The sequence below is a fragment of the Trypanosoma conorhini genome (genome assembly GCF_003719485.1).
Source record: "Trypanosoma conorhini strain 025E chromosome Unknown Tco_14.4_contig_00081, whole genome shotgun sequence".
Taxonomy (NCBI): domain Eukaryota; phylum Euglenozoa; class Kinetoplastea; order Trypanosomatida; family Trypanosomatidae; genus Trypanosoma; species Trypanosoma conorhini.
Window position 1 is genome coordinate 18834 of NW_021704170.1, and position 24875 is coordinate 43708.

The window sequence follows — 24875 nt, forward strand, 5'->3', positions numbered from 1 at the left end:
TGGGTTCCATGCAACGTTGACTCGACTTCTCCGTGCACACGTGGGATTCTGTGCCTGTGTGTGTGTCCCACTTTCTGACCCCCGATCTACTTTTTTTTTTTGGTTTGTCTCTCAAAAATGGTCCTTGCTTTTTTATCTCTCTTTTCTCTTTCCTTGTGTGTCCAGATTTTTGTTTTGTTTTTCCACCCTCAATGCTGGTTTTCGGTTCCCCTGTCTCGCACAAGCGTGGCTGCCTCCTCATCCCACTCGTGGCGCGGTACTGCTGCTCTTTCTCTCTCGCTGTCCCTCTTTTGCATGTGTTTGCCCTCCTAGTGCGTGCTGTGCTGGGGCCCTCCTCTGGTGGAGTGGAAATGGCGTCGGCGACAGCGGCGGCCACGACCCTGGAGGAGGACGAGTATCGTGCGGCAGAAACGCTCACTGACGCGTTTTTGGATTGCGCCCGCTACAACGACGGCGATGACGCAAGGCAACTGTTGGCGTACCTCGCCGCCACGCCCTCGCTCGTAGATGCAAGAGACGAGCAGGGCCGCACTGCGGTTCATCTCGCCGCCGCGAACGGCCACGTTGGGGTTTTGGAGTTGCTCATGGAGTTCGGTCCGTCGCCGGACGTGCCGAATCATGAGGGCAACACCGCCCTGCACTTTGCTGCCCTTAACAACCAACTCGAGGCGGCCCGGCGACTGTTGAGGTGGGGGTGGCATGCGTCCACAAGAAACGTGTTTGGTAAAACGCCCATCCAGTTGATCTACGGAAAGAAGTTCGAGGCGATGGAGACCCTGTTGCTTGAGCACGACGAAGAAGTAGAATGCTACACGCGAGGGACAGGGAGTCTTGGGGAGGAAGAAGCGAGTTCCCCACCGAAGCCGGAAGCGGGGGCGATGGCGATCCCGGCGGGTGGCACGTCGCTGCAGGGAGCTCCTGCTCCCGGGGATCGCAGCGGGCAACGCACTACTGGGGATTCGATGTTCCCCACAGACGCAAGGAACTCGCCACCGACGCAGCATACTGATCCCACGAGGCTTTTGGGCTCTAGTGATGTCGATGGGATCGAGTAAAGCCTATTATTCTTTTTCAGTAACGTGAAAGAAACAATAAACAACAGTTAAATTTGGAGAAGGGAGGGAGCTTGTTTTCTTGCCTGTGTGTGTGTGATGCAAAGTTGAAGCATTCAGGCTGATGGAGAATGCATGTGAGCAACGATATTACTGGAACTTATTATTATTATTATTATTTTCCTTTTTTTGCCACTTTCTTTTATTGACGGTGCCGCTTCAGAGTTAACAGCGGTATTGGGGGATGCGTATTCCTTTGGAAAGTCTTCTTTTTTCGCCGAGGATGCGCATGCACGGCGGCCGGGGGGAGGGCATCGCTTGAAGGCGTGCCCCCTTCTCCGCGTGGATGGAGGAGCTGCTGGCAGGGACTGTCCTGCGCAATTCGTTTCAATGCCCACAGCTCGAGGCACGGCGGCGAGGGGTTGCGACCACCCCCTCATTTTTTACCCCTTCGGAAGGCGTGACGCGGGCCGTGAGGAGCACACCAGACAGCAGAAACGGGGGAAACCTCAAGTGAAAATTTCTTACAAAATGTGGTTTGTTGTCTTCAAGACTTGTTGTTGTTACTATTTCGGCGCTATTGTGTTCTTTTTTTTTTCTGTGCCGTCTCTTGGAGAGGAAGCGGACATGTCGTTGTAACGGCCGCAGTGCCACGACGCTCCGCTTTGGGTTCCCGACGAGGCGTTCGCCCCATTACCAGAATTCACCTTGCCGTGCTGCAGGCTGGGGGGGGGGGGATGGCGGTCCCGTGCGCCTGTGGCAGCTCCTCGGGGGGCACAAAAAAAAAAACAGTGTGTCCGTGTAAAGTTTTTCTTGTACAGTTGGTGGAGCTGCCCTTGCTGCGACTTGCGCCTACTGGTTCCTCCAACGGGGGGAGATTTATTGCGGGGCACTCTTGCCTTTTGCTTGTCCGGTGTATTTTTCCCCTCCCTCTCCCACCTGTGTTCCTCAAGCGAGCAGTGATGCCATGGAACCACGGCGATGGCGGCCGAAGTTCTTCAACCCTTTTACAGAGCGCCAGCTTTTGACAACGCACCTGCCTGTTTACCGTGGATTTTTTCGCGTTATGCCGTTGCACAGGTGGAGCCTAACTGATATTCAGGCAGTTCTCGGTTATGCTGCGGTACATCCGTCCCTCTTCGGTCTCCCAGAGCAGCCCACCTGTATCGTGAACACGGCTTACTTCCTGCCTTCTCACCGTAGCCGTTCCCGTGGGGTTTGGGTGTTTGGCCCCGAGAGGGGATGTAGGAGCATTGTTGTGCCTGCATCCTGTAATGCGGAGCCTTTTGATGCGTTGGATGCGAAGCTGATCGAACCCCTCTTTCGTTGGAATCCTGGTGTTGAGTACGTTTATCTTTCCCGTTTCTGTCAGCCAATGGCGTTGTATCTGGTGCCCTACCTGCAGCGGTGCACGCAGCTGCGCACAATCACGCTGGAGGGATGGGACGATGCCACAGCAATTCACCGGGTGCTGATGGCATGCAAGAACGTGGACGTGTTAGACGCCTTTTCCTTGGATGACCCACCACGGGATTGGAAGAATGAGTTGTCTGTTCAGGCGCTCAATACACTTATTGAGATGCACCCCAAGCTCATTTGTGTGAAGGCAACGCGACTGTACCTTGCCGACTGGCACGATGCGACGCAGTTTTCGCGGTGCAAGCACAATATTGCGCTGGTCCCTTTTTCATGCGATTATATGATTTTGCACTACGGTTTGTTTTTACTCTTGCTGTGTATTCCGAGCTATGCTGCCCTCAAGGGAATGTGGTGGCTCTTGGCGGGCACGTTGACTCCCGCGTACCAGTCGTTTTGGTCTGTCATCACCGCCCTTGTTGTTTTTGTGGCTCTGGTGGGTGTGGACATGGCGGGCCGACAGACATACGGCCGTTGCTGGGTGCACATGCATAAGTATGTTATCTTGGGGAGGCGGCGGTGGAGTATCGTGATGGGATCACGGCAGAATTCACTTGTGGTGCCGTGATTGAGCCTCTATAGGCGATGAAGGCGGGGGCGAGGGCCTGGCTTTTTCTCTCTCTAGTGTCCCTCTGTGTATGGGAGAGAGCGAGGGCAAGAGAAAGAGAGAGCTATTCCAGGATATCCGTCTGCGTGTATGGATTCATTGTGGAGCCACTTCCGTATTATTGTATTTTCAATGCCTTTGAGCACATAACTTTTTTTTTTGATTGTGGTGCCAAAGAGACACAGTCGTAGTGTTCCTGTGGGCAATTCATTATTGGTGTTCTTTGCTTGACACATGTCTTGCCTTGCGTCTTGCTCTCCTCGCACTCACTCGCTCGCACGTGGAGGGTACATAGATACTATTAATAGTGAACCAGTTGGGCTTTATAACGAACGGGTTTACTAAAATGGTTTCTGACGCGGTATTAGACACGGGACACTCGGCTCCTATCACGGATACCGCGGTGGATGCGTCCGGGAAGCGGCTTGCATCATGCGGTGAAGATGGCGTGATTCGCGTATTTGCCTTAAATAACGAGTCAGCAGAGAAATGGGATCTCCTAGCTGTGTTGGAGGGTCATACCGGGACCGTCGTGTGTGTGGCTTGGGCACCACCCGCGCACTACGCGTCGACGCTGCTCTCGTGCGGGGAGGACTCCCAGGTAATTCTTTGGAGCGACTTTGGTGAATCGCAGGGATGGGCAAAGGTCTACTTTGCGACAATTGCGTCCGTGCCTTGGTGTGCGGCGTGGGCACCACCCGAGTACGGGAAAATGTTCACCGTTGGCTGTGCGAGTGGATCCGTCGTGACGTTCCTTGGGCAAGGCCAGCAGTGGAGCCACACCGAGTTCACTGCTCACCCGAATGGCTGCTCCTCCCTGTCTTGGGGGCCCTCGCTGCCCCCTGGCATGCTCCTGATGGCGCCACTGGAGAGCGAGTTGACCGGGGCTGCTGCACTTCAGCCAGGTGGGATGCCGCTCGCCCCGCCACGCATTGTCACTTGCGGAGGCGATAGAAGCGTTACCGTCTGGACCCGCAGCGGAGAAGAGTGGAAGCCACAAGAGCTTCCACTAGGGGTAGAGGCGTCTTGGCGGGAGGTGGCGTGGGCACCAGGGGTGGGCATGCCTTTTACGTACATCGCAGCCGGATCTGACGAAGGGTTTGTGGTGGTGTGGTCGCAGGACGGTGCGGCGCGCGGGGAATGGAACCGCATGCTGCTGCCGCAGCAGGAGGATGCTGTGACGAAGCTTTCCTGGTCGTTTGTGGGCACATTTCTGCTTGTGTCGTGTGCGAATGGGACGGCCAGCATGTGGCGGGAGTGCGCCTCCTCGCAGGGGTGGGAGCGGGCCTGTGAACTCCTTCCGCCCGGGAAATAGTTCTGTGAAGCTGTGCGCATGAGCACATGTCACTTCCTGTGGGTCGAAACAGCTGCCTGTGTCGTCCCCGTCCTAACCGCCCCTCAGTGAGCACTGCTGCCACCTCTCCCTCCTTCCCATGTTGCTTTTCTTGGCTTGGTTTTCCCGCTATTGTTCCTGCGATTGCTGCCATCCTTCATCTTTGCTTCCTTTTTCAACGCGCCGCGTAAGGGAAAGGGGGAATAACCATAGCAACCAACGCCCGAACCAATACCCAAAATAAGAATAAAAACAAATACTTAAAAAAAAACAAAGTAACTCAGGAACGTGGGTAGTGGGAGGCCTGCATAGTTCCTTGAATCATACTGACTATTCGGACAACAACATAGTTGTTCTTGTTCTTGAGTGGTAGCCGCTTGCAGGCGTCATTGGAGAGACGGAAAATGGGCATCGTCCTTGGGACGCTGTTTTTTGTTGCCATAGGGAGCCTTGGTGCGCTTAGTGCGCCGCTGTGGGCGAAGAGCCAGCTGGAGCTTGTCCGCGTCCTCTGCTTCACTGCTGCCTTCTGCTGCTGGCTGTCGTGGGTTCTCATCTACATGGCGCAGCTGAACCCCTTGCTTGTGCCAACGCGAAACATAAAGAAGGAATAAGCCCCCGCCTCCTGCCCAGTCGCCACTCGTGGTGGTTGTTCCTCTGGCTCTCCGCGCTGGGCAAGAAAGGGGGGGGGGTGAGCAGGAAGAGGAGTAACAATCCGGCAACTCTGACCCTGTGCGTGCGCGTGTGTGTGTGAGGCTGGCGAGAAGGAGGCGGAGGAACCCCCCCCCCTCCCCTCTTCCGTCTTTCCCTTCTCCCCTCCACTGCGGAAGTAAAATTGGGAAGTAACAAAAAAAACGAGAAGGGCAGAGGGCAAGGTTAAATTGTATCTGTGCACTTTGACATAATCTTCTTTCTGGCCTCCTCCTCGCCATGGAAGAAGTTTTGGAAGAGGCGTCTCTGCCAACGCATTACACTCGCGACTTTTGGTGTTGTTGTGTGTTTCCTATTATTACTGTTGTTGTTATTTATTTTCATGCGAAAGAGATGCATCCATGTTTCTGTGCGTGCGTGCGTGCGTGCGTGCGTGACGGGGGCGCGGACGCTCGTTCCGTCCGACACACACGCACACACAGGCACGGATGCATCTGCTACGGTAGGCGTATTAGTGAGAAGAGGGAATAGCGAGGACCGTGGCGGTGGGCCCACGCAGTCACGGAAGAAACGTCAATGCCGGGGGGCGAAGGACAACAAACACCGCAAATCCCTCGTTGCTCCAATTATTATGCTTCTTTCTCCTTTTTCCTTTTTCCTTTTGACATTTTTTTTTCTTTCCTGTTGCGCATGTGCGTCGCTGTGTGCCGCACGCGAAGGACTAGCGGGACGAGCCCTCACCCTCTAAGGAGGAGTCTTTGTTTCCTTCGAAGCCTCAAGTAGCACGACGCACCCAAACCTGGGCGGGGAGGAGCGATGAATATCTTGCGCACGATTGGTGACCTGCTGCACCTCCTTGCCATCGTCATTCTCTTAGGGAAGATGCTGCGGCAGCGGTCGGCGGCTGGGGTGTCGCTCAAGACGCAGTTCCTCTTTGCGCTCGTCTTCACGACACGCTACCTCGACCTTTTCACCTCGTTTCTCTCGCTGTACAACACGCTGATGAAGATCTTCTTCTTGGCGACCTCGTGGCACATCTGCTACCTGATGCGCAACAAGAGCCCGTGGAAGGCCACCTACGATCACGAGAATGACACCTTCCGCATCCGCTACCTCATCATTCCCTGCGTGGTGCTTGCACTGCTCTTCCACGGCGAGCCCCGTGAGGGGTGGGTGATGGACGTCTTGTGGGCCTTTTCGCAGTACCTGGAGGCCGTAGCTATTCTGCCGCAGATCTTTTTGCTGGAGTACACGGAGCGCTACGAAGCCCTAACGTCCCACTACCTGGCAGCCATGGGGGCGTATCGGTTTTTCTACCTGATTCACTGGATATATCGGTACTTGGCGTTTCACCGCGTGAACTATGTGTCCGTGTGCGCCGGGGTGCTGCAGACGGTCTTGTACGTTGACTTCTTCTACCACTACCTCACGCAGGTCGTGCGACGCGCGAAGCAGCGGTACGATCTGGCGCGGTAGACACTAACGCGCACGGCAAAAACCAAAAACAGTAACAACAACAACAACAAAAAAGCGGCAAGGCGATGCCTCTACACCTCTGGTCTGTAAATGTTTCCTTGGCGGCCACCGGGGGGGAGTGGCCGCACACGGTGATGCCACACATCCACCCCTCTCCACATGGAAGAGACAACAAGAACAACACACACACACACAAAAAGGCGAGAGAGAAAGACAAAAGAAAACCAAGATAGAAGAGAACCGCGGCAGATGAAGGAATGAATGGAAGGAGCGAAACTCAACCAAAAAAAAACAGGAAAAAAAAGGGAGTGAATAAAAAAAGAGGAGGAGAGAGGGAAGGAAGGAGGAAGAAGAAGAAGAAGAATGGGCCGCTAGTGACACAGCATTTGGGCGGAGGCAGTGATGCGGAACTATGTCGATGTGCGTATAAGGAGAAGAATATTACGATTATGAGGGGAATTTTACTCATTTACAACCAAACCACCACGACGACTCGTACCAGTGATGGGCGCGGCGGGTGCCTGCACCAGGAGACGCTGCGGCCAAATCGTAGGTCTATCTTCGCCTCCAGACGTGGTGGAAAGCCACATTGTATGGGGAACGAGCGAAACGGCGTTGTTTTACCTAGACGGTGCTGCACAGAGGAAGAGAGCGATCGTTATTGGGTGGTGGAGGGAGAGTGAGAGAGTTTTCTGCTTGTTCTTTTGGTTTGTTTTTGTTTTTCTTTGTTGCTGTGCTTTGGTGCCAGCTCATAGTTCCCCTGCCAGCGTCTTCTTCCTCCTTTTGTGTCTTGCATCACTTTGTCTCCCCTTTACGGCTGCGCCCGCGGTACGTGTGCAACTGCGGGTGTGTGAGAGTGGGTGTAGGCGGGGATTTCTTTGCGGCCGCCGGGATAATTCGTGGCGCTGTCACTTTCCTTTGCGAGGCGTGCAAATTTTCTTCTCATTGCTGCCTTACTCTCTCACACACGACCGCATGCAGGGTTGAAGGAGGTGTCAGAGGAAGGCTGCCTGCTCTTTCCACGAACGCCTCGCCCAACGGAGCACAAGGCGCAAGAAGGAAACTGCCTTTGCTGCTGTAGACGGGGCCCGGCGGGAGGCGGAAGGTGGGGGGGGGGAGCCAGCAAGCCATGAACAACTATCAAATTTACGACGAGTTGGGCAAGGGCCGTTTCAGCAGCGTGTACAAGGGTCGTCGGAAAAAAACTCTCGAGTACCATGCAATCTCGTCCATTGACAAGTCCCGGCGGCAACGCGTATTCACAAACGTGCGTTTTCTGCGCTCCGCGGACCACCGACGCATGGTCAAGTTTCACAACTGGTACGAGACAAACAATCACCTGTGGGTAATCACGGAGTTGTGCGCTGGTGGGGACATGCGGCAGGTGCTGAACCTTCGCAGCCGACTCTCTGGGCGGGCAGTGCAGATGTTTGGCACAGACATCGCGGAGGGCCTCTTGTACATTCACTCCCGTGGTGTCGTTTACGGCGATCTAAAACCGTCAAATATTCTGATGGACTCCACCATGGCAATGCGGTTTTACGACTTTGGGCTGTCGTGCGACTTCAACGCCGTACGTGGCGAGGGAACTGTGGGCACCCCGCTCTACATGGCACCGGAGCTGTTTACAAAGGAGGGTGTCCCATCTATGGCCTCCGATCTTTGGGCGTTGGGCTGCCTATTGTATGAGTTTGGCACCGGTAGGCCTCCGTTTGACGGCACGGACCTTGCCTCCCTCATCGCGAACGTCATGACGGAGCCCTTTCGCCGCCACGAGGCTCTCTCGGAGGAACTCAATACCTTGTTGGAGTCGCTTCTGGTAAAGGACCCGCTACAACGCTCGACGTGGGGCGAACTTGTGACACATGACTTCTGGCAGGGAAGGCTGCAGCTCCCCACGACTGCGTTTCCTCCCCAGCCCGCCTTTGAGAACTGGAAGCACCGCAGAGCAGCTGCAGGTGCAAGTGGTGGCTGGCCGATGTCCGAAGAAGAGGTTAAGAGGCACGTAGAGTGGGCCGTAGAGAATGCCAAGCGAAACTACACCATTGCACAGTTTGCCAGTGAAGGGGGCCCCTCAAAGTGTCCCTCGATAACGGAGGAAGTGGACTTGCAGGATCACAGCGCAGCCAATGACGCAGCGACCGAGGGCGGTGCCGCCGCCTCCCGCATGGATTCTCAGGCCGACGAACGACAGACGACGGCTGGGTCAACCGGCGTTGCTGTCAACGCCGCACACACCCAGTTTGCCCGCGAAAAGGAAGATGCCCATAATGAAAGTGGCTATGTGGCAAATGATGGCCCTACCGCCGCCGCGCGTGGCAACAACGACGCCATCGACGCCAGCAACTTTGCGAGAGTCACTGTGGCTGTGGAAGAGCTAGAAAACATGCACTTGGAGGAGTTAATGATGCACGCCTCCGACGCCCACATTCGTCCCCTCGTGATGAACAACCGCATTGAACGGTTTGTTGAGCAAAAGTACGACCCCGGCACACTGGGGTTCAATCCCCCTACGAAGTCGGAGCTAAAACACTCCAATGAACAGCAGCAATCCGACTTCATTAAGATGATCTATCGCACTCTTTCTTCCTCCTCGCTTGGCTACGAGGAGAAGTTAAATGTGCTGTGCTATTTTGAGACGGTCTGCATGGATGCACCGGTTGCGAATTTCATTGTGAATAGCTCCATCATGATGCTTTGCCTTAAGATGGTTTCGCAGCGAAAGGCGCCGTCGAACTACCGCGCCACGGCCGCCTCAATTATGGGTATCCTTGTGCGTCACGCCACCTTCATCCACGCCGACCTCGCCAAGGCGAATATTCTCGCCTCCATAATTGAGGTCTACGGCGTGGAGGACAGCCCCCGGGTGAAGCGTAAACTTGCGGCGTGTCTGGGGGAGCTCCTCATTTACATTGCCGTGCAACGGGAGCGCGATCGAAGTGTTTGGGGACTCAACGCCGCCGCCACGCTCAACCTCTACTTGTCCGTATTGGGGGAGGCAGACGACGTATTGCGGCACTACGCGGTGAAGGCCATTGAGAATTTGGCGTCGGTGAGTGATCAAAGCGTAGCCCTTAACGTCTTTGCGAAGCCTGAAGTGGTGACGGCGTTGTTGTCTGTTTATGCGCTTCCGCCCGCATCTGGTCGCAGCGAACACATGCGATCAAGTGCGGCGTGCGCGGCACTCAAGCTGGCCGCACTGAAGGAGGATCTTATACCGGTGGTGCTGGAGTCGCCACATTTGAAGCTGCGGTCGTACGGTGGGGTTCTCGCGGAGGTGACGGCGCCGAAAACGGCGCAGGCGTTGTTGACGTTCATTAACATGGCAATTGCGAAGGGGCTTGCGGCAGTACGGAACCCCATTGTAGAGCACTGGGGAAGGGAGGCGACAAATACCTTTTCCGGCACCCGCCTTTCGCGAGAACAAGGAAAGGACATCATCGAACGTATTAGCAGTGTCGCGGGGGCGGTGGTGGGCGGGCTGTGCGAGGGGTGCGACCATGCCTCTGTCGCCGTCAAGGGCAAGATGCTGTTGCACATTGTCCTGCTCGGGTGCATGAATGAGAAACTGTTGCTGAGACTCTCTTCCAGTAAACTTATCGGCTGCATTGACGGCGTTGTGCGGGACAAGGATTCCTATGTGCAGCGGTGTGCGGCAGGCCTGACGCGTTACTTGGGGGCATTTTTAGAGGCAAACTTGGCGGCCATGGCGGAGGGGGCCTCGCCTGCTGCCGCCGTCGCCACTTTGAATGCGGCATGCAACGTCTTGACTGCCCGAAATCTTGGCATGATGGTGGAGTTGCGTGAGAGTGTCTTTGCAAGCCTGGGTGCATGCCTGGAAAAGGCAATGTCGTCACCACGCTATGCCGCCTATGAAGAGGAATTGAACAAAGTAGTAGGCCTCCTCACACAGAGCAGTGAGCGTATCCTGATGCATCGTCGTGCTGTGGTGAATGAGCTTTTTCCGCTCTACGTGCGTATGCTGGGCGGCCCTGACGTGGAGCGTCGCTTCTCGGCGCTGCATACGCTAAGTGCGCTTGTTGCCCCCCTTGTTGACTCATCGGGTCTGGTGCGCGAGGAGCAAATTGTGGAGGCGGAGAAGTTGGACCAGTTGTTGCGGACCGTCGCTTCCTCGCTTCCGGCGTTGCTGAAGGAAAACGAACCTATTCCCATTCTCGCCCTGCGTCTGGTTGCAACATGTGGCGAGCGGCGGTCGAAGGCGTTTGCCAGCATTGCCACAGTGGAATTAGTAGAAGACCTGGTGCGTTATATGCTGCGATCCAAGCAAAGCGATCTTTCCGTGCCACTGCAGCTGCTCCTGTTGCTGGCGGTGCAGGCAGAGAAGACGGCGGAGATCATGGATTGTTTGGCGACACAGGAGTTCTTCACGGCTGTCCTTTTGAAGACGCTAACGATGGCGGTGACGAAGGATCTCGACTACCTCCTGGAGCCATGCTGCGAGCTCTCCGCCTTTCTGCTAAAGCATGCCATGAACCACACAAACACCCGTTTTGCACAGCAGTGCCTCCTCCTCCTCCCGCAGCAAGCAATGGAGACCTTGTGGTTGCCACTTTGCGCCTCGCCGGTGCCCTCAGCTGCGGAAAATGCCGCTGCATGTGTGTGCCACTTCGTTCATCTGACACCGGCGGCCCAGCACGACCTCCTATCGACGGAGAGTGTGACCCGCGTGCGGGAAATGATCTCCGACCCGCGTGGCAACCCCACCGTCGTGTTGTTTGTGCTTCGTGCGCTGCGATACTCCTGTGAGCACAGCCGCAAGCGGGACGTGCAGTGGCTCTCAGAGTGGCTCACAGCGGCGCTGAAGGCCATTGCACGCGAAGGGGACAACAACAGGGAGTTGTCTGCGGAGGCCACAGCCATTATGGCGCTCACTGGCGCCTAGTGCGAGAGTTTGAGGAGAGAACTGGGACGCGTGATGCGCACCCGCCCCCACACCCACGCGCAGCGGTAATTAATTGAATTGCCTGGGCTGAGGCTAACTATGACACCACAGGTGAGAGGGGAGCCGGATATGTGGAGGGAGGGCACACACACGGGCAAGCAATCAACCGTAAAAAAAAAGAGGGGAAAAAGGAAATGATGTTTGCTGTCGTTTGTTATCTGTCTGTTTGTTTCCATTTCTGCCGCTACGAAATTCGCCGCTAGTATTTATTATCCTAAATTTGTTTTTGTCTTTTTTTCCCCCCGTTCGTTCCGCGGGGTGACCTCGCTGTGGCCCTCCTTACCTCTGCCTCCTCTTGCACTTTCTCTGCCTGCCTGGCCGTGTGTGTGTGTGTGTGTGTGCGTGTTATTTCCCTTCCTCCCTCCCCCCAAATCTCTTCTTGGAAACTTTCCCACCCATTTTTTTCGTCCGGGAAGATCGGGTCTTTTTGTTTCTTCGCACGCAGAGGGGGAGGGCATCGCTGATGCTTCAACACCACCTACGCCCAGACCCAAAGCCTCCCGCGGCGAATGCGCAGGGTGGATCCAGGTCGCGGCCGCCGTCGCCGTCGCGCTCAAAGAAGGTAGTCTCTCAGAAGGTCGCCGCGGCGGAGGGGCGTGTTAGCCCGTTCGCGACGGAGGGGTGGGTTCCCGGCTCCCCCCGCCCGCTTATTGGCACAAGTGCGACGTACAAGGAGACGGCGATTCTCTTCCCCGACGCGCAGCAGGCGGCCTTTGAACCGAAGGTGCAGGTTCCCTTTACGTACCAGCGTGGCCGTATTCCACGCAGGATTGAAATAGAGCGGCGGCGTCGACAGTATGAATTCCACGATGTACAGCATCTTGTAGAGGTGGCTGGTTTGACGCTGCAGCAGCTCGCAAAGAAGGACAGTCAGGAGCTGCCACTGGAGGTTTTTGACGACACCTCCTACGACTGTCGCAATCCGTCAGAGTGGATGGAGATAGCAAGACAAAATGAAAATGAAAATGGTCGCTACTTGCCCGCAGAAGGCATCAGCGAGTGCGGAAATGGCGATTTCCGCATGCGGCCGTGCCGCGTCATTGCCTGGGATGCAGAGAGAAACGAACTGACGGTTCTGTGGGGCTCTACCCCAGTCGCAGGTGAGACGCCAGTCGTGGTGCCGCGTTTCTTTGTCCGTCTGCTTGCGGAGGATCCCATTGTCTACGTCCAGCGTCTTCTTAGCGCCCAGCAGCAGCGGGCAAAGGCGATGGCATGGATTCGGTACCGCCTCTGCTGTGACGCCATGCCGTTAGATGGATTAAGTGGGCTTGACAGCGGACTTGGGGGGCGGCTGCGGCAGCTTGGCACCGGCATGCCGCACCTAAGCAAGACGGTCTTCCCCGACGTCGAGGACCGGGTGGAGCGTCTCATCGCGGAGTTCACGCTCGCGTGGAAGCGGAGTCACAACCGCATTCTCCTGCAGGATCGTATGCAGCGTGACGAGGTCCTGCAGCGGATGGTGGCCAACGCCACGCAGATGAGTCTACAGGAGTTGGTGCGTGGTCCGAATGTGGCGATCCAGCGAAGCGAAAAGGGCGAATGCGACACTGTGATTCCGATAGGCAACTTTGACTTTGAGGAGCGTGAGCGCTCCTTTACGTTTTCGACGTACTACACACAGCCGGAGGTTGTGACCGCGCTGACCGGGGTGCGGAGTGAATGTATAAAAGTTCTCGAGGGCAGCCTCTTTCGTCTCCCAAAGGCGCGCCAGATGCAGCTTGCCGCGTTTAAGCAGCTGCAGCAGGAACACATGGCCTCCATGGCAAAGTACCTCAAGGGGGAGTGGACGGAAAACATATGTGACGTGATCCGAAAAAGTTTCGCTTCCGCCGGCAAGGGGTGGTTGAATATCCAGGAATCGAAGCAAGACATCTACGAGATGTCTAAGCTCAAAAAGTTCTTTACGACCGTCAAGTTCATGATGGAGGACACCTTATTCGCCCTTGTCTACACCTCCCTGCAGGACTTTACCGTCTTCTTTGAGGAGGTGTCGGAGTTTACGGTGAATGTCATTGACATGAACCATGTGAAGAACAACTGGCCTGGCAGCGACGCCGACGATTGCGTTGAGAAGCAGCCACTGTTCACCATTGGCCTCGCGGAGCGGGATGGAAGCTTCACCTACTCCATCTCCTTTGAGGACTTTGAGGAGACCATTATTCGACTCTTCAATGACGCGATCTACTGCACCGACGCCACTCCACAGGTGGAGAAGTTTGTCATGTCGCAATATTTTTGGCGGCGGGAAGGGGAAGGGCCCTTCCTCGACTCCGTGAAGCAGGAGGAGGAGCATGTTGTGCTGCTGCGGCAGCGCGTACGCGCGGCGGTGCAAAAGTCCCTGGAGCCCTTACGAGACTACTTGCAGACGTACGATGAACTTCTTCCGCTGATAAGACTCGACAAGAAGGAGTTCATCACCACCTACGAGCAGCAGGAGCATACGATGGAGGATATGAAGGACGAAATACGGCAGCACCTCAAGGCAAAGAAGATCGTGGCGCAGAAGCTGCCGGCGTACATCACCGTTGGCAACTACGTTGTTGATTGCCAGTCCTTTGGGCAAATCATGGCAAACAAGGAGCAGGACCTCGCCAAGCTTGTTATGGACCTCATCTGCAAAATGGCCAAGGGTAAGACGACGTACATTCGTGATGAGTTTACAAAAATTGTGCGCACGGTGGAGAAGCAGCCGCAAAACCCAGAGAAGCTGTACGAGCTAAAGAATTTTATTGCGAACACGCCAGAGCGCGTCACCGAGTTGTCCGTCGAGATTGAGGAAATGCGACAGTTCTACAACATTCTCGATGGCTTCCAGTACGAGTTGAGCGATGATGAATCACGTCAAAAGTGGGAGGCCATCGCGTGGCCGCGGCAGCTGGCGCTTCGTATCCAGGACACCAACAAGCAGCTCGAGAAGGTGCAGGAGGAGCTGCATGCACGGCTGCAGAAGGAGGGTGAGGAATTCAGCAAAAAGGTTGACGCCCTGCAGCGTGTTGTGGCGACCTTCTCAAAGCACACCGACGCCTCCGAGGCAGAGAAGGTGGCCGCCGAGGTGAAGATGAACAGCATTGAGATCCGCAAGTGCATTGAGGAGGCGCGCTCCATCAACAGCGATCAACGACTCTTTGGTGATAAACTGACCGACTACCGCAACGTTTTTGACCTGGAAAAGGAATTCAAGCCATACAGCGACCTGTGGTTGACGACGTACCAGTGGCAAGACTGCTATCGTCGTTGGCACGCGGACCCGTTTGACTCCCTTGACCCCGACGAGATTGAGACCGTGGTGGCGAGTGCCTACAAGACGATGACGCAGCTGGCCAAAACTTTTAAGGACAAAAATGCCACACTAAAGATTGTGGAGGAGATACGCGCCAGGGTGGAGGAGTTTAAGCCGTGGGTGCCTGTGGTAACCTCCTTGCGTCAGCACGGCATGAAGGAGAGACACTGGAAAGGCCTCTCGGAGAAGCTGAATATGAATCTAGTGCCGGGTGAGACCATTCTGCTGCTGGACGACATTGAACCACTGCTGGAACACAAGGAGCTCATTGTGGCTCACTGCGAGGTTGCCGGAAAGGAGGCGCAGATTGAGAAGTGCCTCAAGGACATGCGTGCCAAGTGGGAGACCCGAACGTTTGTTATTGAGCCCTACAAAGCGACTGGGACGTTTATCGTCAAGGATGCCTCTGAGGTTGTGGAGTTGCTCGACGAGCACCTAAACCTGACGCAGCAGCTGCAGTTTTCCCCATTCAAGGCCTTCTACGAGGAGGCAATCACGGACTGGGAGCGGTCGCTAAACCTCATTTCCGACATTATCGAGCAATGGCTGGAGTGCCAGCGTGCCTGGCGCTACCTGGAGCCCATCTTCAGCTCCGAGGATATTGCCCTGCAGCTACCACGCCTATCCAGACTCTTTGAGCGCGTGGATAAGACGTGGCGCCGGATTATGGGAACTGTCAATCACCAGCCGAACGTGTTAGATTTTTGTATCGGGACGGGCAAACTTCTTGAAAGTCTGCGGGAGTCGAACCGCATCCTGGAGGAGGTTCAGCACGGTCTCAACGACTACCTGGCGGAGAAACGGCAGACCTTCCCAAGGTTCTACTTCTTGTCCGATGAGGAGCTGCTGGAGATTCTCTCGCAGTCGAAGGAGGTGAAGCGCATTGATGCTCACATCAGCAAGCTGTTTGAGTTTATCAACCGTCTGGCGTGGAAGGAGAATGCAATCACTGGATTTTTTAGCGCGGAGGGGGAGCACTTGCCAAGCGTGCAGCCTGTCATACCGGAGGGAAATGTGGAGGTGTGGTTGCAGTCGGTGGAGAGCATGATGAAGAGCGCGGTGCATGACCAGCTGCGGCAGACCTTCCGCGACTACACCTGTACCCCGCGACGACGATGGGTGTTGCGTTGGCCCGCGCAGTGTGTCATTGCTGTGGCGCAGATATTCTGGACGAACGGCTGCGAGACTGGCTTGACTCAGCAGGGAAGCGTTGCGAAGTTTTTTGACACGCTTGACGCCCAATTGTATGAACTCGTGGACATTGTGCAGTCACCGCTGAAACCACGCGAGCGAATCAACATGGGGGCCCTCATCACCGTGGAGGTACACGCGAAGGACACCGTGGAGTTGATGAAGCGCAACGAGGTCAGCTCAGTGCAGTCCTTCGATTGGATCAAGCAACTGCGGTTCTACTTTGACCCCGAGGATGAGTTGTGCCACATTAAGCAGGTGGACGCCCATTTTGTGTACGGCGGCGAGTACCTCGGCAACACCGGTCGCCTTGTCGTAACGCCGCTCACCGATCGCATTTACTTAACTCTCACGGGGGCGTTGGCGCTCTGCCTCGGTGGGGCTCCTGCGGGGCCAGCTGGTACCGGCAAGACTGAGACAACAAAAGACTTGGCCAAGGCGTTCGCAAAGCAGTGCGTCGTGTTCAATTGTCAGGAGGGTATGACGTGCAACTCCATGGCAAAGTTCTTCAAGGGTCTTGCCTGGGCTGGTGCGTGGGCCTGCTTTGATGAGTTTAACCGTATTGATGTGGAGGTGCTCTCTGTCGTGGCGCAGCAGGTGACAGATCTTCAACAGGCCTGTTTGACGAAGCAGTACCGTATTATCTTTGAGGAAAGCGAGGTGGTTGTGGACCCCACGCATGCCGTCTTCATCACAATGAACCCCGGCTACGCCGGACGTACGGAGTTGCCGGACAACTTGAAGGTTCTCTTCCGCCCGGTGGCGTGCATGGTGCCAGACTACGCCCTCATTGGTGAGATTCGTCTATTCTCGTACGGCTACAAAAAGGCCCGCAGCCTCGCACAAAAGATGGTGATGACATTTAAGCTAAGCTCGGAACAACTTTCCTCGCAGGACCACTATGACTTTGGTATGCGTGCGGTGAATACAGTCATTTCTGCAGCGGGAATAAACAAGCGGGAGAGCCCAAACGAAGAGGAGGATTTGTTGCTGCTTCGCGCCCTGCGCGACTCCAATGTGCCCAAGTTTCTTGTAGACGACATTGCGCTTTTTGAGGGAATTATCAGTGACCTATTTCCCGGAACAAAGCTTCCCTCGACGGACTACGGCGTCGTTGTGGACCTCCTTCGACAGGTTGTCACAGCCGATAAGCTTCAACCGGTGCCTGCCTTTATTGATAAGTGTTTGCAGCTTTACGACATTACGACGCTGCGCCATGGCCTGATGCTGGTGGGCCCCGCTGGAAGTGGAAAGACGATGGCGTACACCGCCTTGCAAAAGGCCCTGTCGGAGTGCGCCATCTTGCAGAGCAAGGGAAAAGACGTCGGGTCAAGGGAGTACATGAAGGTCTACACCCACATCTGCAACCCGAAGGCTGTCACGATGGATCAGCTGTACGGCGCCTATGATGAGAATGGGGAGTGGAAGGACGGCGTGCTGTGCGTCCTCTTTCGTCGTGCCGCAAAGTACGGTGATGAGGGGACGCAGCTTGGTAAGCACTGGGTGTTGTTTGATGGCCCGGTGGATGCTCTCTGGATCGAGTCCATGAACACGGTGTTGGATGACAACAAAAAACTCTGTCTTGTCTCTGGTGAGATTATTCAGATGAGCCGAGACATGACGATGATGTTTGAGGTGGAGGACCTCGCCGTCGCCTCCCCCGCCACCGTCTCGCGTTGTGGTATGATTTACATGGACCCAGCGGCGTGTGTTCCGACGCAGGCCGTTGCGGAGACGTGGAAGGAGTCTCTTCCGGCCTTTTTGGCCTCTCAGAAAGACCACCTTGCCAACCTTGCCAACATGTACATGGATGAGCTTGTTGAGTTTGTGCGGGCCCACCTGAAGGAGTACGTGCCTTCGACAAACGTTTGTCTCGTGCACTCTCTCTTCCGCGTCATGGATGGCTACGTCCAGTCCTTTTCCGTGCCTAAGCCGCCGCCTGGGCAACCGCCACTGAGCCCGGAACGTGAGGAAATTCTTGCAAAATGCGTCACCCCGTTGTTTTTCATGTCTGTTGTCTTGAGCATTGGGGCAACGTGTGACGAGAGCGGCCGTGAGCAGTTTAGCGACATGCTGCGCACCGTGGCGCGGCGCAACAACCACGCCGACTCGTTACCGGCGGAAGGAATTATATACGACTACTGCTTCGTCTACTCCGCCTCACCTGAGGACGAGAAGGAGCCGCGCTGGGTGCACTGGAATGAGCTCCGTGAGAGCTGCGACATTGGACGAACGACAAAGTACGAAGATGTTATGGTGCCCACAATAGACAACACACGCCAGAAGTACGTGCTGCGGCACCTGCTGATGCAAAAGGCGAACGTCGTGGCTGTGGGTCCGACAGGCACAGGAAAGACGGTCGCTGTGAGTGATCTTGTGCTTGGCGGGCTACCCGACCGCTTCCTTGGCCTAACCTTTACCTTCTCACCGCAGACAAAGGCTGGCGTGCTGCAAAACTCCCTCATGTCCAAGTTTGACAAGCGCCGCTCCCACGTGTTTGGTGCCCCCATCGGTAAACACTTTCTCATTTTCATTGATGACGCGAATTTGCCGCAAAAGGAACGTTACGGCGCCCAGCCACCGCTAGAGCTGCTGCGCCAGCTGTTGGGTCATGGTGGTCTCTACGGTTTCACCGGTGGCATCCGGTGGAACGCCATCATTGACACATCCTTTGTCATGGCGATGGGGCCGCCGGGGGGCAGCCGCACGCAGGTCTCAAATCGCCTCATGCGCTACCTCAACTACGTCTCGTTCCCCGAGATGTCGGAGGTGTCAAAGCGGACCATTTTGAACACCATTCTCACAGGGGGTCTGCATCAGCGTGGGGTGAAGGAGGAGCTCATTGAGCTTTCTTCCAAACTTGTGGAGAGCACATTAAGTGTCTTTGCGAACTGCCGCAAAGCCTTCGTGCCGACACCCTCCCATGTGCATTACTCCTTCAATATGCGTGATGTGATGCGGGTGTTCCCCATGATTTTTGCCAGTGACGCGAAGGGTCTGCCAGACGAGGAGGTGATGGTGAAGCAGTGGATGCACGAGATGCAGCGGGTGTTTTACGACCGGCTCATCTGCGCGGAGGACCGCAAGCAGTTTATTTCCTTCCTCAATGGGGAACTCGCAAAGTTGGGCTACGACGGCGGCTACCACGCGCTGGTGCCCGAAGGTAGACTCATCTTTGGGGACTTTATGTCGGACCGAGATCGGAGTTACACGCAAATCAGTGATATGACTGCCCTCGCGACCTTCTTCGACGAGCAGCTGAACGCCTACAACGACGCCAATGAGACTGTGATGGACCTTGTGCTCTTTCTTGACGCCATCGAGCACGTTTGCCGCATCGCCCGCGTGCTGGGTCTGCCCAACGGTCATTGCCTGCTACTAGGCATTGGTGGCTCCGGCCGCAAGTCCCTGACCCGGCTTGCGTGCTTTCTCATTCCCGACATGGATGTCTTCACGATTGAGTTTACAAAGAACTTTGGTGTAAAGGAGTGGCACGAGTCGCTGGCGACGCTGTTGCTAGACTGCGGAAAGGACGAGAAGAGGCGCACCTTCCTCTTCTCAGACACCCAACTGGTTCACCCCACGCTGATGGAGGACGTCGCCGGGCTTCTTACCTCGGGCGACGTGCCCAACCTGTTTGAGGACCAGGACATTGAGCTCATCAACAACAAATTTAAGGGCGTCTGCATGAGCGAGAATCTGCCAACGACAAAGGTGTCGGTGTATGCAAGGTTTATTAAGGAGGTTCGTGCGAACCTTCATATTGTGTTGGCCTTTTCACCCATTGGTGAGGTGTTTCGCAGCCGAATACGCATGTTTCCCTCATTGATTACCTGCTGCACGATTGACTGGTTTGCGGAGTGGCCTGGCGAGGCACTTCTCTCCGTGGCCAACGCGCAGCTTTCCGTCGCCAACCTGGAGATTCAGAACGAGGAGATGAAAAGACTCGCCGAATGCTTTAAATCAATGCACTTGTCCGCGTCGGAGACGACGGAGCGCTTCTATGTCGAGACGCACCGTCGCTCCTACGTGACACCGACGTCCTACCTTTCCCTGCTCAACAACTACACGGTTCTTGTGGAGAATAAGCGGCGGTTTGTGTTCGAGCAGTGCAATCGCCTGGAGAACGGACTGGAGAAGTTGTACGATACAGAGCAGCGTGTCGTGGAGCTGGAGAGCCAGCTGAAGGCGCAGCAGCCTGTCCTGGAGAGGAAAAAGACGGAAATTCAGGAGATTATGGAGCGGCTCCGTGTGGATCGTAGGGACGCCGCGGAAAAGGAAATATCGGCGCGGCAGGAAGAGGCTATTGCAACGACCAAGGCAGAGGAGTGTTCCAAGATGCGCCGGGAGTGCGCGGATCGATTGGCAGAGGCCGAGCCTGCCTTACAGGAGGCCGTGAAGGTGCTCTCGAAGATTAAGGCGGCTGAGATTTCCGAGTTGAACAAGTACCAGAACCCGCCCAAGGGTGTGCAGTACGTGATGGAGGCCGTGGCACTCCTCCTCACCTTTGGGAACTGCCCACGAGAGTTCTACACGGGGCCGCCCGGAGCCAAGAAAACTCCAGATTGGTGGATGTGCGCCAAGTCGTACATGAGGAATGCGAATCAGCTCTTGGACACCCTGGTGCAGCCCCCCGAGAAGGGTGGCTTTGACCGCGAGGCGATGGATATGACGCTCATTGAGAAGGTGAGGGCGTATTACGATAACGAAGAGTTCCTGCCGGAGAAGGTGAAGACGGTCTCCGTGCCATGTATGGCGATGTGTCAGTGGGTGCGTGCAATGTACAAATGGTTCTTTGTGAACCGTGAGATTCAACCCCTGCGTGAGAGGCTTGCGGAGGCGGAAAGTGAACTGCGACGTGTCAATGAAGCCCTTGCCGACACACGCATGAAGCTTGATGCAGTTATTGAGGCCGTGGCTACGCTAGAGCGAGAGTTCACGGAGGCGGTAGAAACGCAGACACAGCTTGAAAATGAGGTAGAGCAGACGAGTCAGAAGCTGCATCGTGCCGCCCGACTCATTGACGGCCTTGGCGGTGAGAAGGTGCGGTGGATGGAGCTCGTGGAGCAGTACAAGGCCCAGCAGGAGTGTATTTCGGGAGACATGTTGATAGCAGCCGCCTCGATTGCGTACTGCGGCCCCCTCACCGGCCCCTACCGCCGGCATCTCATTGACACATGGGCCGGCATCCTCGCCGGGGTCGGCATCAAGTCCAGCGAACACGTGGACCTCGTCTCCACCACTGGGGATCCGGTGCGGATACAGGAGTGGCAGTTGTGTGGCTTGCCAAAGGATCCACTTTCCACGGAGAATGCCATCATCCTCACAAATGCGCGGACGTGGCCGTTGTTGATTGATCCACAGGGGCAAGCGAATGAGTGGATTCGAAATTGGCACAGGAACGACAACTTGCAGGTTTGCAAGGCCTCGGAGGATAAGTTCATGAAAGTCGTGGAGGGTGCTATTCGGCTTGGTCTCCCGTGTCTATTGGAAAACGTTGGAGAATCCCTCGATCCGGCGCTGGAGCCGGTGCTGCTGCGTAACGTGTTCCTCATTGGCAGCACACCCCACATCCGTGTCGGGGACTCCGCCATCCCGTATGATAGAAACTTTCGCTTCTACATGACGACGAAGCTTCCAAACCCCTCCTACACCCCAGAGACCATTGTGACGGTGTCCTTATTGAACTTCTTTATTACCCGCAGCGGGTTGGAGGATCAGCTGCTGGGTAAAACGGTGGAGAAGGAGCGCAATGATTTGGAGCAGGAGAAGCAGAAGCTCACTCGGGACTGCGCAGAGAAGAGCCGGGAGCTGAAGGAGATGCAGGAAAACATATTGCGTATGCTGGAAGAGGCGGAGGGTGACATCCTCGACCAAGAGGAACTCATCATTGCGTTGGAGAAGAGTAAGCTGAAGTCCACGGAAATTAAAGATGACCTCCGACGGGCGCGGGAGACGGAGACGACGATCGATGAAACTCGAAATAAGTATCGTCCCCACGCCTACCGTGGAGCATTGCTCTTTTTCTGCGTCTCTGAGCTTGCCATGGTGGACCCCATGTATCAATTTTCCCTCCAGTGGTTCATTAACCTGGTGCTGTTAGCAGTGGACAAAACGGAGCCGGCCGAGGAGATCGAGACACGTGTGAAGAACCTAACGGACTACTTCATGTACTCCTTCTACACGAATGTCTGTCGTTCCTTGTTTGAACGTCACAAGTTGACGTTCTCCTTTTTCCTATGCACCTCTATTCTGCAGCAGGAGGGCAATCTTGACGGCGACGAGTACCTTTACTTGCTGAAGGGACCCACAGGCCGCGGCGGCGCCGCGGCGAACCCTGCCCCGGAGTGGCTCACCGACAACTGCTGGAACGAGATTCAGTTTGTCAGCGCCAACCTCCCTGGCTTTGCCGGGTTTGCCCAACACGTGGCTGAAAATTGTGGACACTACAAGAGACTGTTTGACAGTTCCTCGGCACACACATACCCACTCGTGGGTGAGTGGGAGGAGCGGGAGACGAGGCTGAGGCGTCTAATCATTACGCGCTGCTTCCGGAAGGATAAGCTTGCACCGGCCATTCAGGAATTCGTGAAGTTCTACATGGGGGAGCGGTTTATTCTTGTCCCTCAGTTTGATCTCATGGATGCGTACAAGGACAGCACCTGCCTGACGCCGCTCATTTTCATCATTTCGCCCGGTTCGGACCCCATGAATGATCTTCTGCGTTTTGCGGAGCAAATGCGGATGTCGAAGAAGATGGACAAGGTTTCACTCGGCCAGGGACAAGGTCGCAAGGCGGAGGAGCTGCTAAACAACGGCCGCGAGCGAGGTCAGTGGGTGCTGCTGCAAAACTGTCACTTGGCAACCTCATGGATGCCAACCTTAGAGGCCATTGTGGAAACCTTTACCACGGAAACCGTGCGAAAGGAGTTCCGTCTCTGGCTGACCTCGATGCCATCGGGGGCGTTCCCCGTTGCCGTCCTGCAAATCTCCGTGAAGATGACCAATGAACCGCCCATGGGGCTGCGTGCAAATATGACACGCTCGTACTACGGACTCACCGACGAGGATTTGGATCACCCGAGCAAACCAAACGAGTTTAAGAAGATGGTTTTTGCACTCTGCCTCTTCCATGGCGTGATTCAGGAGCGGCGTAAGTTTGGCTCCTTGGGATTTAATATTTCCTACGAATTCAACGATTCCGACCGTAACGTATGCCTCATGCAGCTCCGCAAGTTCATGTCTCTCTACGACGAGGTCCCCTTTGACGTGTTAACCTTCCTCACTTGCGAGATTAACTACGGTGGACGCGTGACGGATGACTGGGACAGGCGCTGCATGCTGGCCCTCGTAAAAACCTTTATCAACCCCGGTGTGCTGAACGATGGCTACTCCTTCTCGCCCTCCGGGTTGTACCGCACCGTTGAGCCGTTCGACCGACACTACTACCTGGGGCTTCTCCGTTCCTGGCCGCTGAACCCAGACCCGGAGGTCTTTGGCTTGCACGACAATGCCGACATCACATGTGCACAAAGCGAGAGTGCCAACATCCTCGCCACCATCTTGTCTCTCGTCTCGCGTGAGGAGTCGGGGTCGTCGCACACGAGTCGCGAGGAGATGCTAACACAGACGGCGAAGAGCATTCAGGAGAAGCTGCCGCAGACGTTTAACGTGCAGGAGTTTTGTGCAAGGTATCCCACACGCTACGAGGAGTCCATGAACACGGTTCTTGTTCAGGAGGCTGTACGGTACAACCGTCTGCTTCGTTTTATCCGCACCAGTCTCGCGGAGTTCTCCAAGGCGGTGCGGGGTGAAGTTGTCATGTCGGCGGAGCTTGAGGAAGTCGGGTCAAGCTTCTTCATCAACGCCGTCCCCGCGTCATGGGTCGCCTTGGCGTATCCGTCTATGAAGCCGCTCTCGAGCTGGGTTGACGATTTGGTGCAGCGGGTGCAGTTCATTCAGTCTTGGTACGATGGTGGCGTGCCAAAGGCCCTCTGGATGGGCGGCTTCTTCTTCCCCCAGGCCTTTCTCACCGGCACACTGCAGAACTACGCCCGTCGCACCCGCGTCGCCATCGACTCCGTTTCCTTCGCCTTTGAGCTGATGGAGGAGAGGGACCCCGCCCAGGTAGAGGCGCGGGCGGAGGGGGCCGTCGTGTACGGGCTGTACATGGAGGGCGCGCGGTGGGACGCGGAGGGGCGCACCCTCGCCGAGTCGCGGCCGAAGGAGCTGTACGTGGAGATGCCGCTCATCCACCTGGAGCCGCGGGTCGACCACGTCAACGACCCGAAGGATTACGTGTGCCCGGTGTACAAGACCCTGGCCCGCGCCGGCACACTGAGCACCACCGGGCACTCCACGAACTTTATTCTCCCCATCTGCATTCCCACCAACGTCGAGCCGGAGCACTGGGTGAAGCGCGGCGTGGCGTGTGTGGTGTCGCTGAACTTCTAGCGCGGCCTCCACGCGGACGCGACTCCACCCGCCTTGCTTGTCTGAAGCAGGATGTACATAAATGCCTTTATTTCCGCATGCATGCTTGCTTGCTTGAGCGTGAATGCAGGGATACGAACCAAGAAAAAAAACATACACACCCACACACAATTCAGCCAAGGGAGGAAACAACACGAAAAAAAAAGAGACGAAAAAGTTAATAGAAATGAATTGGATGTACATGATGGGCATGTGTGAGATGAAAGGCACGCACAGCTCACTTCCGAATCACACCAACAAGATGGGTTGGGAATGGTTTGCAGTGTAACGAGACGGTTGTACCCAAAGCTTTTCTCTGCGGGGGGTGACTCCATTGAGAGCCCATCTTAACTCTCTTCTCCCTTCCTTTGGTGGATTTTAACACACACACACACACACACACACACACACAAACGAAAACATGTCGTTGACGAAGT

General features: G+C 55.7%; 6 protein-coding genes and 1 pseudogene across 6 annotated transcripts, besides 10 other annotated features; all 7 read left to right on the forward strand.

The window, feature by feature from the left end:
• Positions 1 to 191: 191 nt before the first annotated feature.
• Positions 192 to 1055, forward strand: Tco025E_02163 (e3 ubiquitin-protein ligase MIB2; the record flags this gene model as incomplete). Its single annotated transcript, XM_029369097.1, has 1 exon — positions 192 to 1055. The coding sequence occupies one exon, from the start codon at positions 192 to 194 to the stop codon at positions 1053 to 1055; it is 864 nt and encodes a 287-aa protein (XP_029230760.1).
• A 157-nt stretch (positions 1056 to 1212) lies between these two features.
• Positions 1213 to 1232: a microsatellite.
• A 787-nt stretch (positions 1233 to 2019) lies between these two features.
• On the forward strand, positions 2020 to 3036 carry Tco025E_02164 (uncharacterized protein; the record flags this gene model as incomplete). Its single annotated transcript, XM_029369098.1, has 1 exon — positions 2020 to 3036. The coding sequence occupies one exon, from the start codon at positions 2020 to 2022 to the stop codon at positions 3034 to 3036; it is 1017 nt and encodes a 338-aa protein (XP_029230761.1).
• Positions 3037 to 3110: 74 nt separating this feature from the next.
• Positions 3111 to 3139: a sequence feature (GA-rich).
• Positions 3140 to 3421: 282 nt separating this feature from the next.
• Tco025E_02165 (protein transport protein sec13) lies at positions 3422 to 4390 on the forward strand (the record flags this gene model as incomplete). The annotated part of the gene is made up of 1 exon (XM_029369099.1): positions 3422 to 4390. The coding sequence occupies one exon, from the start codon at positions 3422 to 3424 to the stop codon at positions 4388 to 4390; it is 969 nt and encodes a 322-aa protein (XP_029230762.1).
• A 255-nt stretch (positions 4391 to 4645) lies between these two features.
• Positions 4646 to 4683: a sequence feature (A-rich).
• Positions 4684 to 4733: 50 nt separating this feature from the next.
• On the forward strand, positions 4734 to 5016 carry Tco025E_02166 (hypothetical protein; annotated as a pseudogene).
• Positions 5017 to 5184: 168 nt separating this feature from the next.
• Positions 5185 to 5225: a microsatellite.
• A 240-nt stretch (positions 5226 to 5465) lies between these two features.
• Positions 5466 to 5492: a microsatellite.
• A 201-nt stretch (positions 5493 to 5693) lies between these two features.
• Positions 5694 to 5742: a microsatellite.
• A 130-nt stretch (positions 5743 to 5872) lies between these two features.
• Positions 5873 to 6532, forward strand: Tco025E_02167 (ER lumen retaining receptor protein; the record flags this gene model as incomplete). The annotated part of the gene is made up of 1 exon (XM_029369100.1): positions 5873 to 6532. One exon carries the CDS (start codon positions 5873 to 5875, stop codon positions 6530 to 6532), a length of 660 nt encoding a protein of 219 aa, XP_029230763.1.
• A 16-nt stretch (positions 6533 to 6548) lies between these two features.
• Positions 6549 to 6585: a sequence feature (A-rich).
• Positions 6586 to 6842: 257 nt separating this feature from the next.
• Positions 6843 to 6896: a sequence feature (GA-rich).
• A 765-nt stretch (positions 6897 to 7661) lies between these two features.
• Positions 7662 to 11435, forward strand: Tco025E_02168 (putative protein kinase; the record flags this gene model as incomplete). Its single annotated transcript, XM_029369101.1, has 1 exon — positions 7662 to 11435. The coding sequence occupies one exon, from the start codon at positions 7662 to 7664 to the stop codon at positions 11433 to 11435; it is 3774 nt and encodes a 1257-aa protein (XP_029230764.1).
• Positions 11436 to 11815: 380 nt separating this feature from the next.
• Positions 11816 to 11841: a microsatellite.
• A 117-nt stretch (positions 11842 to 11958) lies between these two features.
• On the forward strand, positions 11959 to 24420 carry Tco025E_02169 (dynein, axonemal, heavy polypeptide 1; the record flags this gene model as incomplete). Its single annotated transcript, XM_029369102.1, has 1 exon — positions 11959 to 24420. The coding sequence occupies one exon, from the start codon at positions 11959 to 11961 to the stop codon at positions 24418 to 24420; it is 12462 nt and encodes a 4153-aa protein (XP_029230765.1).
• Positions 24421 to 24819: 399 nt separating this feature from the next.
• Positions 24820 to 24850: a microsatellite.
• The last annotated feature ends 25 nt before the right edge of the window (positions 24851 to 24875 follow it).